The sequence below is a fragment of the Notolepis coatsorum genome (assembly GCF_963971535.1).
Source record: "Notolepis coatsorum genome assembly, chromosome: 17".
Taxonomy (NCBI): domain Eukaryota; kingdom Metazoa; phylum Chordata; class Actinopteri; order Aulopiformes; family Paralepididae; genus Notolepis; species Notolepis coatsorum.
Genome location: NC_140181.1, coordinates 111768976 through 111787838, shown reverse-complemented (window position 1 = coordinate 111787838; position 18863 = coordinate 111768976). Strand labels below are relative to the sequence as shown.

General features: G+C 44.3%; 1 protein-coding gene across 1 annotated transcript in view; it reads right to left on the bottom strand.

Annotated features, from left to right (window-relative positions):
* The window catches only part of cdc73 (cell division cycle 73, Paf1/RNA polymerase II complex component, homolog), a 102232-nt gene that overhangs the window by 10092 nt on the left and 73277 nt on the right, over positions 1-18863 (bottom strand). The window contains exons 11-13 of the mRNA XM_084334124.1: positions 7986-8043; positions 6768-6803; positions 2450-2537 (exon numbers count right to left, since the gene is read on the bottom strand). Of these exons, the coding sequence (XP_084190250.1) occupies positions 2450-2537; positions 6768-6803; positions 7986-8043 (182 nt within the window). The remainder of the gene's footprint in view (positions 1-2449; positions 2538-6767; positions 6804-7985; positions 8044-18863) is intronic.

The following is an 18863-nucleotide window of genomic DNA, read 5'->3' as shown; positions in this document are numbered from 1 at the left end:
TGGAAGATTGTATTGACAACCTTGGATCTGCCACCTATGTTAGCAAACTAGATTTGTTAAAGGGTTACTGGCAGGTCCCTTTGACCCCCCGTGCCTCGGAAATCTCTGCGTTTGTTACTCCTGACAATTTTTTGCAATATACTGTAATGCCTTTTGGAATGCGTAATGCCCCGGCCACTTTCCAGCGACTGGTGACCCTAGTCCTGGCTGGTGTTCCAAATTGTAATGCCTATCTCGATGACCTGGTTGTCTATTCGACCAACTGGCGTGACCACATGACAACCTTGCAAACTGTCTTTGACCGCTTAGCTGGAGCCTCCCTGACCCTTAACCTTGCCAAGTGTGAGTTCGGCAAGGCTACGGTTACCTATCTTGGTAAGCAGGTAGGACAAGGCCAAGTGCGTCCGGTGGATGCAAAAATATCTGCAATCACAACTTTTCCAGTGCCTACTACTAGGCGGGAATTGCGTAGATTCCTTGGGATGGCTGGGTATTACCGTGGTTTTTGCCGGAACTTTTCTTCTGTCGTCTCTTCTCTCACTAGCCTGTGTAGCCCGTCCAAACCATTCATTTGGACAGCTGATTGTCAAAATGCATTTGATAGTGTTAAAGCTCTCTTATGCAGTTCCCCTGTTCTCTCTGCTCCGTTCCAGCTGGAGGTGGATGCCAGCGGGGTGGGAGCTGGAGGGGTGTTATTACAGGAAGATCACGATGGTGTCAGTCACCCGGTTTGTTATTTCTCCCGGAAATTTAACAAACATCAACTAAACTATTCCACTATTGAAAAGGAGACTTTGGCTATGTTGTATGCGTTGCAATATTTTGAGGTGTATGTCGGTTCGAGCGTATTACCAGTGGTAGTATACACCGACCACAACCCATTGGTTTTTCTGTCGCGGATGTACAACCACAATCAGCGCCTCATGCGTTGGGCGCTCATAGTGCAAAATTATAACCTCAGCATAAAGCATAAGAAGGGGTCTGATAATGTGTTGGCGGATGCTCTGTCTCGTAGTTGAAATCTCTGTTGCTGTCGACTCGTTCTACTGTATATTGCTGTCGACTTGTTCTATTTTGCTGTCGACTCGTTCTACTGTATATTGCTGTCGACTTGATCTATTTTTTCTGTCTACTCGGTCTATGTTGCTGTGGACTCGTTTTATGTTGCTGCTAGTTTTTTCATAGCTCTTTGTTTTGGAGTGCATGTTATCTCGGGGATGTTATCTCGTTGTTAAAAAAAGAAAAAAAAAACATGTTTAGTTGGTAGTTTATGTAGGCATGTTTTTTGTCTTATGTATGGGGGTGTTACATCCCAATGTATATATTCCCCAGTGTGTGTCTCCATGTGTGTGTGTTCTCCATTTTGTTTCCTCCCTCCAGCCATTGTTCCCTTCCCCATTGGTCCCTGCCAGGCCAATCCTTCCATTATTGCAACACAGCAGTGATTGGTGGTTGGCTTTCCAGACTCTAACACTCAATCCACACCCCCCAATCATGGATCACCCCACACCTGTTAAAACATGGCTTTCTCCCTTCAGTCTTTCTCTCTCTCTGGCATGAGGCCTAGTGTTATTTTGTGGCATTGTACTTTGATAATATCCCTTTTTGTTTATAGGCCTTTGTAATAGTGAAAGTGCCTTTGTGATTGTATGGCCGCAGAGAGAGCATTGTTACCTATAGATTGTTTTGTTATGTTTCCATTTTGTTGTATGTATCATTAATGTGTTTTTCTCCTCCTTTCTCAGGAAGCACAGATGGGGTGAGCTGCCATTTCCTTTGGATATTGTTTTCTCCTGTTTTGGTTAGGTAAGAGTAGTTTAGGTAATGTAATTTCTTTTACCATAGATTAGATTGGGTTTATTTGGAGTATAGTGGTGTTTGTTTGTTGTTTTGGCCTGGGCTCACCCCTGAGCTACATGTGCTTCCTTTGCATTTACCAATAAATATCATTGTTGTTTACAAACGTGGTCCATCTTTTCTGTCAACCAAATGTTATGTTACAGCCCTTTACCCTTAGACACACAGGGGTCGTAACAAGAACCCAGCGGGCACAGGTTCCATTCGCTTCAATGAAACATATAGCTTTTGACCGAATGTCGTAATTTTTTTCCCTTTACCACGAATACATAATAATAATAATAATAATAATAAACCATCGCTCGTAGATCCAGACCTGACCTGTAGATCCAGAGACTCATAGTGATCTCAGTTAACAGTAGTGTGCGATACACCGACACTATTAAAAAACGGTCCAATAGTATCGACACTTTTAGAATAATGATGCCGTATTTGTCGAGTTCTCTCTCTCTCCGCATTTCCCTTTTCAAACATTGGCACAGCTTGGCCAATATTTTAATATTTTTACCAAAATTAAACCAGTGAAGTTTAAAGTTAAGACGGTGTGCAGGACTTCTCCCGTTGGACACGGAGATGAAAGACAGACACTTACTTCAGGTCCTGCAGCAGGTCTTTGGCGTTGAGCATGGTGATGAGAGAGGTGGTGGCCGCTGGGATGATGACGATGGGGGTCCGGGACCCTGCAAGAAGACAGAGGTGAGGCACAGACCTAACCCTAACCCTGCAAGCAGACAGAGGTGAGGCACAGACCTAACCCTAACCCTGCAAGCAGACAGAGGTGAGGCACAGACCTAACCCTAACCCTGCAAGCAGACAGAGGTGAGGCACAGACCTAACCCTAACCCTGCAAGCAGACGGAGAGGAGGTAAGACGGACGGACGGACGGACGGACGGACGGACGGACGGACGGACGGACGGACGGACGGACGGACAGACAGACAGACAGACAGACAGACAGACAGACAGACAGACAGACAGACAGACAGACAGACAGACAGACAGACAGACAGACAGACAGACAGACAGACAGACAGACAGACAGACAGACAGACAGACAGACAGACAGACGGTCTGACACAGGCAGTAAGACAGACAGACAGACAGGAACATAGTTGGGTTGCTTTTTCACCGGAGCTCTTTGGTCGCATTAAATAAAATCTTGGCTAGTTTCCTTTTGCCAGTTGGCTTGGTTTTGGGTGTGAAAGGGTTAGGGTTAACCAGTTGGCTTGGTTTTGGGTGTGAAAGGGTTAGGGTTAACCAGTTGGCCTGGTTTTGGGTGTGAAAGGGTTAGGGTTAACCAGTTGGCTTGGTTTTGGGTGTGAAAGGGTTAGGGTTAACCAGTTGGCCTGGTTTTGGGTGTGAAAGGGTTAGGGTTAACCAGTTGGTATGGTTTTGGGTGTGAAAGGGTTAGGGTTAACCAGTTGGCCTGGTTTTGGGTGTGAAAGGGTTAGGGTTAACCAGTTGGCCTGGTTTTGGGTGTGAAAGGGTTAGGGTTAACCAGTTGGCCTGGTTTTGGGTGTGAAAGGGTTAGGGTTAACCAGTTGGCTTGGTTTTGGGTGTGAAAGGGTTAGGGTTAACCAGTTGGCTTGGTTTTGGGTGTGAAAGGGTTAGGGTTAACCAGTTGGCTTGGTTTTGGGTGTGAAAGGGTTAGGGTTAACCAGTTGGCTTGGTTTTGGGTGTGAAAGGGTTAGGGTTAACCAGTTGGCTTGGTTTTGGGTGTGAAAGGGTTAGGGTTAACCAGTTGGCTTGGTTTTGGGTGTGAAAGGGTTAGGGTTAACCAGTTGGCTTGGTTTTGGGTGTGAAAGCTTAAATCCAACCCTGGGTCTTGGGTGTCTTCGGTTGGCTTGCAAGTAGGGATGCTCGATATTGGCTTTTTTTACCGATACCGATATACCGATATTGTCCAACTCCTAATTTCCGATACCGATATCAACCGATATATGCATGGTTTCCCCCCCCAAAAAACGGAATAATTTCAGGTAATTAACATTACATCTCTTGTTGTGGAATTAACACAACATTATGCATACTTTTGACAATAAATAAAATCTGAATTTGTTCTTACTTGCTTGCCTGGGTAAATAAAGGTTATAGAAATGTAAAAAAAAAAAAAAAATAAGAAACGTTTTTTTTTTTTTTTTAAAGCGATACAGATATTTTCTATATCACATTTGAATGCCAATATCGGCCGATAATATCGGACATCCCTACTTGCAAGTGAACCCTGGTGCAGTTTGTTTGAGGTTTGAAAGCAAACCGGACCAAAGGCAGGAAAGACCTGATAAATCACACATTTAATGAAGCTGATGACCAGGTTTTGTTGACATTTCCAGTCTATTTCAGAATGTGTGATCATAACATTATTACTTTCACAGCTGGTGAGTTAAAAATAACCAAATAATGTTGTGATACTAAACAAATACCTTGCATGATATTCAGGTGACAGTAGTCTAGAAGACCAGAGGTTCCCAAAGTGGGGGTCGCAAGCAGTGGGTCGTGACATGATTTCCAGAATGTATTGATTTCATTTTATTTTATTTAAAAAAATAAAAATAAAAATAAAAAAAATTGTGCAGTCAGGCCACTTAACTTAGAAGCAGGCCAGGCCAGTGTTTCTAGTTGGGGCAACGCGATAGTTGGATAACCTGGGAACAACCAGGAGATCACTGTGACGGAGGGTAACGAACTGGGAACAACCAGGAGATCACTGTGACGGAGGGTAACGAACTGGGAACAACCAGGAGATCACTGTGACGGAGGGTAACAACCAGGAGATCACTGTGACGGAGGGTAACCAACTGGCACAAGTTGGAGAACTCTCTCTCTCTCTCTCACACAAAGGGAGCCGCATGTGATTGGTGGAGGCGGGACCCTTACAAAACAATCTAAATCAGTGTTGCTACTAATCATTGACACATGCTAGCCTGTAATAATCCCCCTCAAAAAAACCTACTTTGCATTTGATATTGAAAATATTGAACTTTTTGTGTTTTCTTTTACAATAATTTGTGATGCCATCACACACACTTGCATTTAAAGGGTTACAATTATACAATTAATTGAATATGTGGTGGTTATGATCAGGGCTGAAGTTGAATAAAAGATTTATGAATGAAAAAGTGGTAAATTATTTCAACATATAATATTTTCATGGCGTTTTTGAAGAGGACAATTTAGTCCCCTAATGGTAAGAGTTCAATGCGACAATACAAAAAACAAAAAATCTATCAAAAGCAGTGTTGTTGCTAATCATTGACATATGCTAGCCTGTTTTTTTTTATTTAACAGTAATTTTTGATGCCATCACAAACACTGGCATTTAAAGGATACAAATTCTAAAATTCCTTCTTTCCTTCTTTGTAACAAAAGTGTTCCTGGTGGGGGACCCCCAGACCCCCCGCTTAAAAAGTGGCCTGACTGGGGCTATATTTCCTGGCCTGAATGATTTTTCCCCTGGCCGAACCAGTCCGAACCTGGTTAAAAGCCTCCATTGCTTATTAGTGCGTGTGCGTTTGAACGTTTGCATGTTTCAACCACCTCCTATAATAGTGGGGGTCACGGCTCTCTGACACCGTTATTTTGGGGGTCGCAGCCTGAAAACTTTGGGAACTCCTGGTCTAGACAGTGGTGCATAATGAATAATTTAATTGAATGTATAATATTTCATAACGTTGTACAAGCCAAGATGGAGATCACATTATTAATTCGTCCACATAATGTCTTGCATTGTAATTAGGGGTGTAAATATTTGACCCCATAACGATTTGATTACGATTCTTCAGGCAACGATTCAATGCATCATGAAATCTCTCCATTTGACCACAATTCGATTCGACTCGACTGTAGGATCGATGCATTGTTACACACCTAATTGTAATGCATGTTTTTTTGATCAATTAAGTTGTTTAGTGTCATGAAAGAGATCAGGCGTTGTATATTGGGGGATATGTGTTGCCAGATTAAATTATTATTCATGTATTTACTCCTGCACATCCCAGTGACCCAGAAGAAACGCCTCGGTGCCCGTGTGCAGACTAAACGTCTCAGTGCCCGTGTGCAGACTAAACGTCTCAGTGCCCGTGTGCAGACTAAACGTCTCGGTGCCCGTGTGCAGACTAAACGTCTCAGTGCCCGTGTGCAGACTAAACGTCTCAGTGCCCGTGTGCAGACTAAACGTCTCAGTGCCCGTGTGCAGACTAAACGTCTCAGTGCCCGTGTGCAGACTAAACGTCTCGGTGCCCGTGTGCAGACTAAACGTCTCAGTGCCCGTGTGCAGACTAAACGCCTCGGTGCCCGTGTGCAGACTAAACGTCTCAGTGCCCGTGTGCAGACTAAACGCCTCGGTGCCCGTGTGCAGACTAAACGTCTCGGTGCCCGTGTGCAGACTAAACGTCTCGGTGCCCGTGTGCAGACTAAACGTCTCGGTGCCCGTGTGCAGACTAAACGTCTCGGTGCCCGTGTGCAGACTAAACGTCTCGGTGCCCGTGTGCAGACTAAACGTCTCGGTGCCCGTGTGCAGACTAAACGTCTCAGTGCCCGTGTGCAGACTAAACGAGGACACTAGCAAAACCAAAATAATATTCCTGCCAGTTTGAAGCCCCTTTTTTCACAGCATGGCGTTGCCAGGTATGAGATAAAAAAATTATGTCCAATAAAAGGCCAACCTGCGTGATGAACATGGATTTGTTTAGACGGTTCCGTGCGCTCGACAAAAGGCAGTGTGAAAACCAAATTAGGTCTACCGAACTACAGGTGTGAACCTTAACCCCAACCCTTAAGCACAAGGAGGTCAGATAGAGGTCAGACAGACAGACAGAGAAGGTCACAGGTCAGGGATGCCGTGCTGTAAATCAAATGCATTCGATCTCAATATAACCATGTGGTCAGAATGCACGGGGAACAGTGGGTACCTTTCTTCTGATTGGGCGGAGGTCTGGCTTGAGAAACTGGAGAGGGAGAGAAAGAGGGGAAATGCATTCAGACCTTTTTATGTCTCCACACATACAAACCATTGACATGAGAGAGAGAGACACACATTTATTTAGATAACAGGCGATTACCAAAACAGAATATTAGTGTTTAAAATAACAAATACAACAAAGGGGTTTTGTGATTAAGTTCATTCGGTCCGACATGGCTGTTTTCTTCCATGTGATCTCTCCCTCTCCCTCGCTCTCTCGCTCTCCCTTGCTCTCTCTCTCCCTCTCTTGCGTGCTCTCTCTCGCTCTCCCTCTCTTGCTCTCGCTCTCTCTCTCCCCCCCTCTCTCTCTCTTCTCTACAAAGCAACAGAGGCGACACAGCATCTTGCTGGCAGAGTGGAACAGACGTCTGATTCATTGAGCGACACAAAGACTAGGGTTGAGGGCTGAAGGGTTGAGCGATGGGGGGGGGGGGGGGGGGGGGTGGCCTCGCTGGTCTCTCCTCTCACCGTCCTCCTGGAGGCGTGAACACTTAAGGCAACCAACTTGCACTTCCGCGTTTCTCTGATTGGCCGAGCGCGCGCATGAGCCGCGACGTGCTCCTCAGAGGCAGGAATACTAAGCTCCCCCTTAAGCTCCAGGAGAGAGGAGAGAGGCTGAAAACCCGCAGTTCTTGCACGACTGATTTGTCTGATGAATACCCCCAAAACATGGAGGTTCCCGAATGCATGGAAGTATTGATTGCGCCGTAACGAATCATTAAAAAAAGATACCGTTAACTGGAATATGTTGTGCCTTTACACATATGTTGGATTATGTAATTGGTTTGTCATGACAAACAAATAAAAAAAATCGCGATTTACCCGGTGGCTACAACAACACACAGTGACTACATGCAAGAAAACGGAATTGTCTAATTAAATTATTTTAAATTTCTCCACGTGGTAAATACACAGGTCACAACATGTTTACAGGAACGTTTTGGAGTTGTATTTGGAGTGTATTTCGTGACTGTTGGGAACTAGGCTAAATGTGTAACCTACTTCCAGTGACTGACGCTACGCTAGGCTAACGGTGCGGGCGTTCCCTAAGCCTAACGCACGCACAGAGACGACACAGGTGGCATCTTCTGGTCTAACTCCAGGGAAGATGTTACATGTTGGAGTGTTCCTTTAAGGTGGTAGTGAGGGTGAGGGTGGTGGTCCTGACCTGGGCGGGGCACTGGCTGCAGGGCGGGGGTCTGGGCCTTCCTGGCAGAGGCCCCCTCCTGAGAAACACAAACACACAGCAAAGTTATTTAAAGATACATCATATATATATATATATATATCATACAATTAGTCTTTTATCCAGTGAGACCAACAGCAACATTGGGTATGGGTACAAGTATCTCTGGTATGTGTGGAGGTACGTGGGAATCAGAAGCCCTAATTCCAAGTTCAGACTAAGAGTTTAAAGCGACTGTGTTTAAAGCCCAGATCAGAGGTGACTGTGTTTAAAGCCCAGATCAGAGGTGACTGTGTTTAAAGCCCAGATCAGAGGTGACTGTGTTTAAAGCCCAGATCAGAGGTGACTGTGTTTAAAGCCCAGATCAGAGGTGACTGTGTTTAAAGCCCAGATCAGAGGTGACTGTGTTTAAAGCCCAGATCAGAGGTGACTGTGTTTAAAGCCCAGATCAGAGGTGACTGTGTTTAAAGCCCAGATCAGAGGTGACTGTGTTTAAAGCCCAGATCAGAGGTGACTGTGTTTAAAGCCCAGATCAGAGGTGACTGTGTTTAAAGCCCAGATCAGAGGTGACTGTGTTTAAAGCCCAGATCAGAGGTGACTGTGTTTAAAGCCCAGATCAGAGGTGACTGTGTTTAAAGCCCAGATCAGAGGTGACTGTGTTTAAAGCCCAGATCAGAGGTGACTGTGTTTAAAGCCCAGATCAGAGGTGACTGTGTTTAAAGCCCAGATCAGAGGTGACTGTGTTTAAAGCCCAGATCAGAGGTGACTGTGTTTAAAGCCCAGATCAGAGGTGACTGTGTTTAAAGCCCAGATCAGAGGTGACTGTGTTTAAAGCCCAGATCAGAGGTGACTGTGTTTAAAGCCCAGATCAGAGGTGACTGTGTTTAAAGCCCAGATCAGAGGTGACTGTGTTTAAAGCCCAGATCAGAGGTGACTGTGTTTAAAGCCCAGATCAGAGGTAGCCGTTTGCTCGGCCGAACAAGAACATTATTAAACTGCATTATTGCAATGTTCAATGACCCTGCTGTGTTATTAGTGTATTATTATTATTATTATTATTATTATTATTATTATTATTATTATTATTATTATTATTATTATTATTATTATTATTATTATTATTAGTTACTTGTTCATTTATACATGATTTTAGGGACATTTTAAAAGGGGATGGGATCTGGGAAATAACCCAGAGTGTGGCTGACAAGTTGGCTTTGTTCTTCGCTGGCTTTTTCTCTGCAAAAAGAGAAACTGCCTTTTGCTTTCTCCAGTGGATTGATCGTGTCTTGTTTATTATCCCCCCCCCCAAAAGAAAATGTATATATAAAAATAAAAAATGTATATTAATTTTTTTTATCAGCTGACCGACAATAAATCAAAATGACACCATTCACCATCGTAGCCTCTAATAACAGCATTGCATTGGCCTGTCAACTGGCTTTAATAAACAAACAGAAACAGTAGCATGTGCATCTTTTTGATCAATTAGGCTATGAAAATTAGGCTGCCTCTAAATATAAAAAGGAATTAAATAAGAATGTTTGCGTCAAAAAAAAGAAAAAAAAGCATTAAAATAAAAATTTAAAAGAATACGACCCTCACATCATGTAATGTATCTACTGTACGACCCTCACATCATGTAATGTATCTACTGTACGACCCTCACATCATGTAATGTATCTACTGTACGACCCTCACATCATGTAATGTATCTACTGTACGACCCCTCACATCATGTAATGTATCTACTGTACGACCCTCACATCATGTAATGTATCTACTGTACGACCCTCACATCATGTAATGTATCTACTGTACGACCCTCACATCATGTAATGTATCTACTGTACGACCCTCACATCATGTAATGTATCTACTGTACGACCCTCACATCATGTAACACTTAGTTTGGGTTGTACGTTTTCTTGTATTATTATTAGGACTATCAGTTTATCGCGTTAATTAGATTAATTAATTACACCGCAAATTGTCACGTTATGAGAATTAACTCAATTTATTTAAACATTTTAATTTTTTTTTCTTTTCTTTTTTTAAATATCATTCATTCCATAAGAACGTAGAATACACATTTACAGACTTTTTTTTAATATGGTCCATTTGCATGTTCTTGGTATCTGATTCTAGGGACATCTATGGACCTCAGGGAATGTATTCCCAGTGTCAGACATACTGTGTCTGTTACTAGGCTTGAGTCAATTGTAATGAACCAAATGAGAATATCAATTAAATTATTTTTTATCTTTGACTGTGAATAACACTATATGCTAAAATTGACCAGACCTGAAAAATCTAAGCAAATGAATAAATGGAAGATGATTAAACAGAAGGTTTTGTAGATACAGTACTAAATTATGCCATGCAATTTTAAATATGATTATAGAATATAGAATATCAGGCCTAAAATAGTTATGCGATTAAAATGTGATTAATTAGATTAATTAATTACAAATCCTGTAATTAATTAGATAAATTTTTTTAATCGCCTGACGGCACTAATTATTCCTTTCAATCTGAAGACTTAAAAAAACAGGATTTTGTTTTAAAATATAAATATATATATTTGCACTCTTGATGTATAGCACACATCTAAGTCTGATACAGTCGTGGGAGAAGGTGCGGATAAATGATCTGACACTCTGTGCACCAGGAGTTTTATTCAAATATCCAGTCTCCTCATTAGAAGGTCACAGCTCCCCGCTCCCTCCAGCACACTATTGATTCCCTTTAAAGACCGCTGTGTGTGTGTGTGTGCGTGTGTGCGTGCGTGCGTGCGTGCGTGCGTGCGTGCGTGTAGGATAAAGGTCACTCAGGGCTAGATCCACAAAGAATGGATTGCACGGAGCAAGTTGCACCCTTACTTACAATTCATAATGAATTGAAAATGGGGGACCCTGATGTAAACAAGACGAAAGTCTTTCTCTGGTCTGCATCCCCTTAACAATTGTGTGTATTGAGCCGTACTGTATTGTACCCATTCTGCTATCTGTTAAATAAAATCTTCATTCAATCAATCTGCACGGTGATTGATTGAATGAAAATGTTATTAACAGATTGCAGAATGGGTACAATACAGTAGTCTAGTAGTAAATAAAGCAGCAGACCAGCCCCCTCCCTAGTAGGGTTGGGTACCTTTCAAATGTGAACCGATACCCAAAGGTACCTTTTTTCTGTACTTTAGTCTCTAAAAATGTAATCTACCGCAGTTGTAAAAAAATATATAATAATAATAAAAATACAAACTTCAAATAATTTATTATCATAAAAAAGTTGAGATCCATGGCAGCTCTACAAGTTTTAAAATGCCTTTATTTTATGGCTCACATTATTTAGAGCAGTGGTTCTCAACCTTTTTACACCAAGTACCACCTGAGAACGTAGCTGGCTCTCCAAGTACCACCATATGACCGGCGTTAAAATACAGTCTATTCAGCTATGCACAGTTCACTTCACGCAGGAGGCAGATGTATTCCTAATACCATTATTTATTGTTAACTTTTGTCAGACACAGCCACAATGTACAAAGGGGCACTAGAAGTAGCCAACTCTTCCACACAACTCATACAATGCAAGAGGCATTGAGCACATAATAACTAACATTCTCACATAGCAAGTGAGAAAATTAAGAACAACTGTATTTTAGCAAATGTACTTCTCACACTCACACACACACACACACACACACACACACACACACACACACACACACACACACACACACACACACACACACACACACACACACACACACACACACACACACACACACACACACACACACACACACACACACACACACACACACACACACACACACACACACACACACACACTTCCGTTAGCCGGTAATTACCGGTATTTGACCGGCAAAATCTGTTTAAGTCCGACATATTTAATATCTCCGGTCTTAATGTCCGGTGAAAATAATTCCCTGAGTCTAAGCACAATTTGATTATTTGAATTGTATTAAAATAGGCTAAAATTAAATAGCCTATGCGATGAACGAAACGATCATTACATTTGTTTCCTCGTTGCTTCTAATAATGACAACGACGTCGTCAGCGAGAGCTTAGTGCTGGGTGTGCGAGTGCATGTGAAGCTGCAGAGCCAGAGAGGCAACAGCACAATGCAGTATTCCAGCAGTACTCCAATTCAGCCATTTTCAGCCAATGTTGGGTGGGGGGCGCTGCTGTGCGGTTCCCATAAAAGAGCCAATAACAGCTAAATCAGCTTCTCTGCAGCGCCATACTCTTTGCAAATAAGTCGTTGCGAGGTGGAGAGAGTCGTCACGCAAACCACGATAATGTTGCCGTCTCTCTGCTTTCTCAGTTCTTCGCTTGATATAATTAATACAAATGTCCAATATAACGGAATTCATTAGCTCATAAAAATGTGATTATAACAGACTGCTGTTTAGTGTCGGACCGACTGCCCACAGATACGCGGTCTATTTTATTTCAAGTCAGCAGCAGCACGGAGTATCGAGGGACTTATTTTATTTGGAATATATTAATTAATGACTATACGCAAAAGTAGCCTAGTTTTAAGTAATAATATTATAAATCTACATGCCTTGAGGATGACATTCTTTATATAGCCTGCCTATCAATTGTTTTAAAACTCAATAAACTATGACCGGAATTAATCTCATTTGTCCGGTAGATTGAAATCTTGCAGGTCACGGACACACACACACACACACACACACACACACACACACACACACACACACACACACACACACACACACACACACACACACACACACACACACACACACACACACACACACACACACACACACACACACACACACACACACACACACACACACACACACACACACACACACACACACACACACACACACACACACACACACACACACACACACACACCACACCACACCACACCACACACACACACCTGTTCCTCCCTCCCCATCAACCTGGACCCTCTGCAATTTGCATATCGCCCCAACAGGTCCACGGAGGACGCCATAGCCCATGTGCTGCACACAGCAGCATCACATCTGGACAACTCATAGCCAAGCTCAGGGACCTGGGCTTGAACTATGACCTGTGCCAGTGGGTCCTGGACTTCCTGACGGGCAGACCCCAGGTGGTAAGAGCCGGCAACTGCACCTCCTCATCCATCACGCTCAACATAGGGGCCCCCCAGGGCTGTGTTCTGAGCCCCCTCCTCTACTCCCTGTACACACATGACTGCGTAGCACAGCGGAACAACAACACCATCATCAAATTTGCTGATGACACAGTAGTGGTGGGCCTGATCTCTGCCAACGACGAAAGGGCCTACCTGGAAGAGGTAGAGAACCTGTCACAGTGGTGTCAGGAGAACTGCCTCTCCCTGAACGTCAGCAAAACAAAAGAGATGATTGTGGACTTCAGGAGGTCGGGGGTCAAGGACTACAGCCCCCTCAGCATCGACGGGGCACCAGTTGAGAGAGTGAACAGTTTCAAGTACCTCGGAGCCCACATATCCGAGGACTTGACATGGACCACACACATTGACAGTGTTGTGAAGAAGGCACAACAACGCCTCTACTTCCTCAGGCGCCTAAGGAAGTTCCAAGTCAGTCAGAAGATCCTTAGGAACTTCTACTCATGTACAATAGAGAGCATCCTGACCGGCAACATCACCTCCTGGTTTGGGAATAGCACTGCACAAGACCGTAGCAGACTACAAAGAGTGACACGTTCAGCCGAACGCACAATTAGAGGGGGGCTTCCCACCCTCCAGAACATTTACAACAAGCGGTGCAAGGGGAAGGCTAAGAGAATTATTAAGGACTCGAGCCACCCGAACAACTGCCTCTTTGAACTGCTGCCGTCAGGCAAGCGATACCGGAGTCTTATGGCGAGCACAGAAAGACTCAGAAGGAGCTTCTATCCCCAGGCCATCAGGCTGCTAAACGAAAATAATCGCTAAACGAACAATAATCACTATGCAACAACCATCAAATGCACACAGCACACACACCCACACGCACACACTCACTCAAACAAACAACACACTGCAGCACCCACTCTCCACACTTTAGATCACACAAACACACTTACACTTTATATTTATTGATAAAGGATTTGCACTACAACTCGTACACCTACTGTGAATTGTACCTAAACTGCACCTCGTCCATTTATGCCTTGCACTATATAGTATTGTATATTAGTACACTGCACAGTATTGTATATTGTATGGTAACTACGTCTACGAACATTGTACATATGTCAAAACTGAACACTGTGACCTCTTTTTTTACTTCTAATTTTTACTATGTTTTTATTTCATACTTATCTTGTCAAGCGCAACAGTAAGAAGCATTTTGTACAAAAGTATTCTGTACTTCTGTATGACAACTATTAAAGAAACTTGAACACACACACACACACACACACACACACACACACACACACACACACACACACACACACACACACACACACACACACACACACACACACACACACACACACACACACACACACACACACACACACACACACACACACACACACACACACACACACACACACACACACACACACACACACACACACACACACACACACACACACACACACACACACACACACACACACACACACACACACACACACACAATTCAGGCTGGGAAATATAGTGTGAAATATAGCCCCAGTCAGGCCACTTTCTAAGTGACCATGGCGCTGCAACGAACGGCTGCCTCTCTGATCGCTCCGTCGAGACTGTGCTTTGTTTTGTTAATTTTTATAGTATTAAGAGTTTTATTTGCACCTACTGTTGGTGCATTATACGTGTATGACCGTCAGTCAATCATTGACATTGGATTAAAGAAAACTTACCGATTGGATTGCTCTCTGGATCGGATTGCCGAACAACAACAATGGCCCGCGGAGATCCTTTGTTGTGGCCATGGCCAAAGCCAGGAGACGCCACGACGAAGAGGGAAGAGAGCCGGAGTCCGGAACAGACTGAGGTCCAAACGACACAGAACCACATTGCCCAGCATATTGTTGGCCAATGTGCAATCGATAGGGAATAAACTGGACGACATCAGAGCACGGATCCAATTCCAGAGGGACATTCGGGATTGTAACGTCCTCTGTTTCACAGAAACTTGGCTGAGTCCAGATGTCCCGAATCACGCAATAGAACCGGCAGACCACTTCTTCGTCCTCCGCAAGGACCGGACGGCAGAAGAGTCACTAAAGAAGAAAGGAGGCGGCATTGCCTTCATGATAAACAAGGAGTGGTGCGATGTAGGCAACGCAAAGGAACTGTCTAACCACTGCTCCCCAGACCTGGAGTTTATCACGATAAAATGTCGACCCTTCTTCCTCCCAAGAGAGTTAACGTCCATCATCCTCATCGGAGTGTACATTCCACCACACGCGAACACTGGGGTCGCACTTTCAAAACTTCACGACGAGGTAAACAAACTCCAGACAGCTAATGTTGACGCTGCCATTTTGGTTCTGGGTGATTTCAACAGCGCGCGTCTTAAAAAGGTGTTGCCGAATTTCTATCAGCATGTGACCTGTCCCACCAGAGGCGAGAACATATTAGACCATGTATACTCGCAATTTAAGAATGGGTACAAGTCACAGGCTCTTAGTCCATTCGGTAAAAGCGATCACGCCGCCATCTTTCTTTTGCCAAAGTACAAACAAAGTCTCAAGCGAACGCCGGTGGTCTCGCGAGAGGTTAAGCGTTGGGCCGTGACGTCAGAGGAGTCACTCCAAGCTGCACTTGAATGCACAGACTGGAGTGTATTCCGTGATAACACAGCCAATATTAACGAATACACCGAAACGGTGATTGACTATGTCTGTACTCTGGTAGAAGAAACAATCCCCTCCACCCAAATTAAAATCTACCCAAATCAAAAGCCCTGGGTAGACAAATCCGTCCGTGAGGCTCTGAAAGTGCACACATCAGCATACAACACCGGGCTGGTGACAGGCAACATGGAAGAACACAAGATGGCAAGATACAACGTCAGGAGAGCAGTAATAGAGGCAAAACGGCGTTACAGGGATAAAGTTGAACTTCAGTTTGAACAGGCTGACTCTAGAGGCATGTGGCAGGGCCTCAGAACAATGACAGACTACAAAGGCACCCCCCTCAAACTGAACAGTGACATCTCCTTAGCAAATGATCTCAATTCCTTCTATGCGAGGTTTGAGGCTGTGAATAACAACACCAGCCTACAAACCACGGCAATGGGGGGGGGGGGGGGTCTGCTGATGGAGACTCAGTGTTCAGGGTAACAGAGCATGAGGTGAGACGGATCTTTAAAAAAGTGGATATCAGGAAGGCAGCAGGACCGGACGGCATCCCCGGCCGCGTCCTAAAAGTCTGTGCCAACCAACTGGCCCCGGTATTCACTGACATCTTCAACCTGTCCTTGGAACAGGCTGTCATCCCCACCTGTCTGAAGAAGTCCACCATCATCCCTGTACCCAAAAAATCTACGCCCGCTTGCCTCAACGACTACCGCCCTGTAGCCCTCACCTCCATAGCCATGAAGTGCTTTGAGAAGCTAGTGAAGGGCTACATCTGTTCCTCCCTCCCCATCAACCTGGACCCTCTGCAATTTGCATATCGCCCCAACAGGTCCACGGAGGACGCCATAGCCCATGTGCTGCACACAGCAGCATCACACCTGGACAAGAGGCAGGGGAACTATGTGAGAATGCTGTTCATCGACTACAGCTCAGCATTCAATACCATAGTCCCCTCCAAACTCATCGCCAAGCTCAGGGACCTGGGCTTGAACTATGACCTCTGCCAGTGGGTCTTGGACTTCCTGACGGGCAGACCCCAGGTGGTAAGAGCCGGCAACTGCACCTCCTCATCCATCTCCCTGAACGTCAGCAAAACAAAAGAGATGATTGTGGACTTCAGGAGGTCGGGGGTCAAGGACTACAGCCCCCTCAGCATCGACGGGGCACCGGTTGAGAGAGTGAACAGTTTCAAGTACCTCGGAGCCCACATATCCGAGGACTTGACATGGACCACACACATTGACAGTGTTGTGAAGAAGGCACGACAACGCCTCTACTTCCTCAGGCGCCTAAGGAAGTTCCAAGTCAGTCAGAAGATCCTTAGGAACTTCTACTCATGTACAATAGAGAGCATCCTGACCGGCAACATCACCTCCTGGTTTGGGAATAGCACTGCACAACATCACCTCCTGGTTTGGGAATAGCACTGCACAAGACCGTAGCAGACTACAAAGAGTGACACGTTCAGCCGAACGCACAATTGGAGGGGGGCTTCCCACCCTCCAGAACATTTACAACAAGCGGTGCAAGGGGAAGGCTAAGAGAATTATTAAGGACTCGAGCCACCCGAACAACTGCCTCTTTGAACTGCTGCGGTCAGGCAAGCGATACCGGAGTCTTAAGGCGAGCACAGAAAGACTCAGAAGAAGCTTCTATCCCCAGGCCATCAGGCTGCTAAACGAACAATAAACACTATGCAACAATCATCAAATGCACACAGCACACACACCCACACGCACACACTCTCAAACAAACAACACACTGCAGCACCCACTCTCCACACTTTAGATCACACAAACACACTTTACACTTTATATTTATTGATAAAGAATTTGCACTACAACTCGTACACCTACTGTGAATTGTACCTAAATTGCACCTCGTCCCATTCCTGCCTTGCACTATATAGTATTGTATATTAGTACACTGCACAGTATTGTATATTATATGGTAACTACGTCTATTCTGCATCGAACATTGTACATATGTCTAAACTGAACACTGTGACCTCATTTTTTTTACTTCTAATTTTACTATGTTATTTTATTTCATACTTATCTTGTCTTGCACAGTCTCTGGAGCGTAACAGTAAGAAGCATTTTGTATAAAAGTATTCTGTACTTCTGTATGACAACTATTAAAGAAACTTGAAACTTGAAGTGGGGTTCCCCCACCAGGAATTATTTTTGTTACAAAGACTTAATTTCCTGCATTCTGGTGCAGGAATTTTAGATTTTTTTACGCGTTAAATGCCAGTGTTTGTGATGGGCATCACAAATTATTGTAAAAAAAAAGAAAAAAAAACACAAAAGGTAAAAGGTAAAATATTTTTCAAAGTAAATTTTTCTGGGGGGGGGTTATTACAGGCTGGGCATGTGTCAATGATTAGCAACAACACAGATTTTGATGAATTTTTTGTAATGTCAGATTTAACAACAACTCGTTTCAGAAAAGTGGGAGTATTTCATTTTTTTATCTGACATTACAAAAAAATCTAAAAATAAAAATGGTTATGATCAGGGCTGAAGTTGAATAAAAGATGTATGACTGTTTAGACTGCATTACGCTCTGTCACAGTGATCTCCTGGTTGTTCCCCACTAACCTAACTATCGCGCCGCCGCAACCAGAAACACTGGCCTGGCCTGCTTCTAAGTTCAGTGGCCTGACTGCACAAAAAAAATTAAAACATTATAATACTATATTCTTTTTTTCAAGCACCACCAGCAGTACCACCAAGTACCACTAGTGGTACGCGTACCACAGGTTGAGAACCACTGATTTAGAGAATGTGAAATAAAGCGACATGCTTCGGCCGACACAGGGCCTTCATCAGGGTGTCGCCTGTGTCGTGTTCAGCCTGCCATCGCCCCCGCCCCCCCCCCCCCCCCCCCCCCCCCCACTGCCCTGTTGTTCAGACAGACCAGCCCCCTCCCTAGAGGAACAGACAGACCAGCCCCCTCCCTAGAGGAACAGACAAACCAGCCCCCTCCCTAGAGGAACAGACAGACCAGCCCCCTCCCTAGAGGA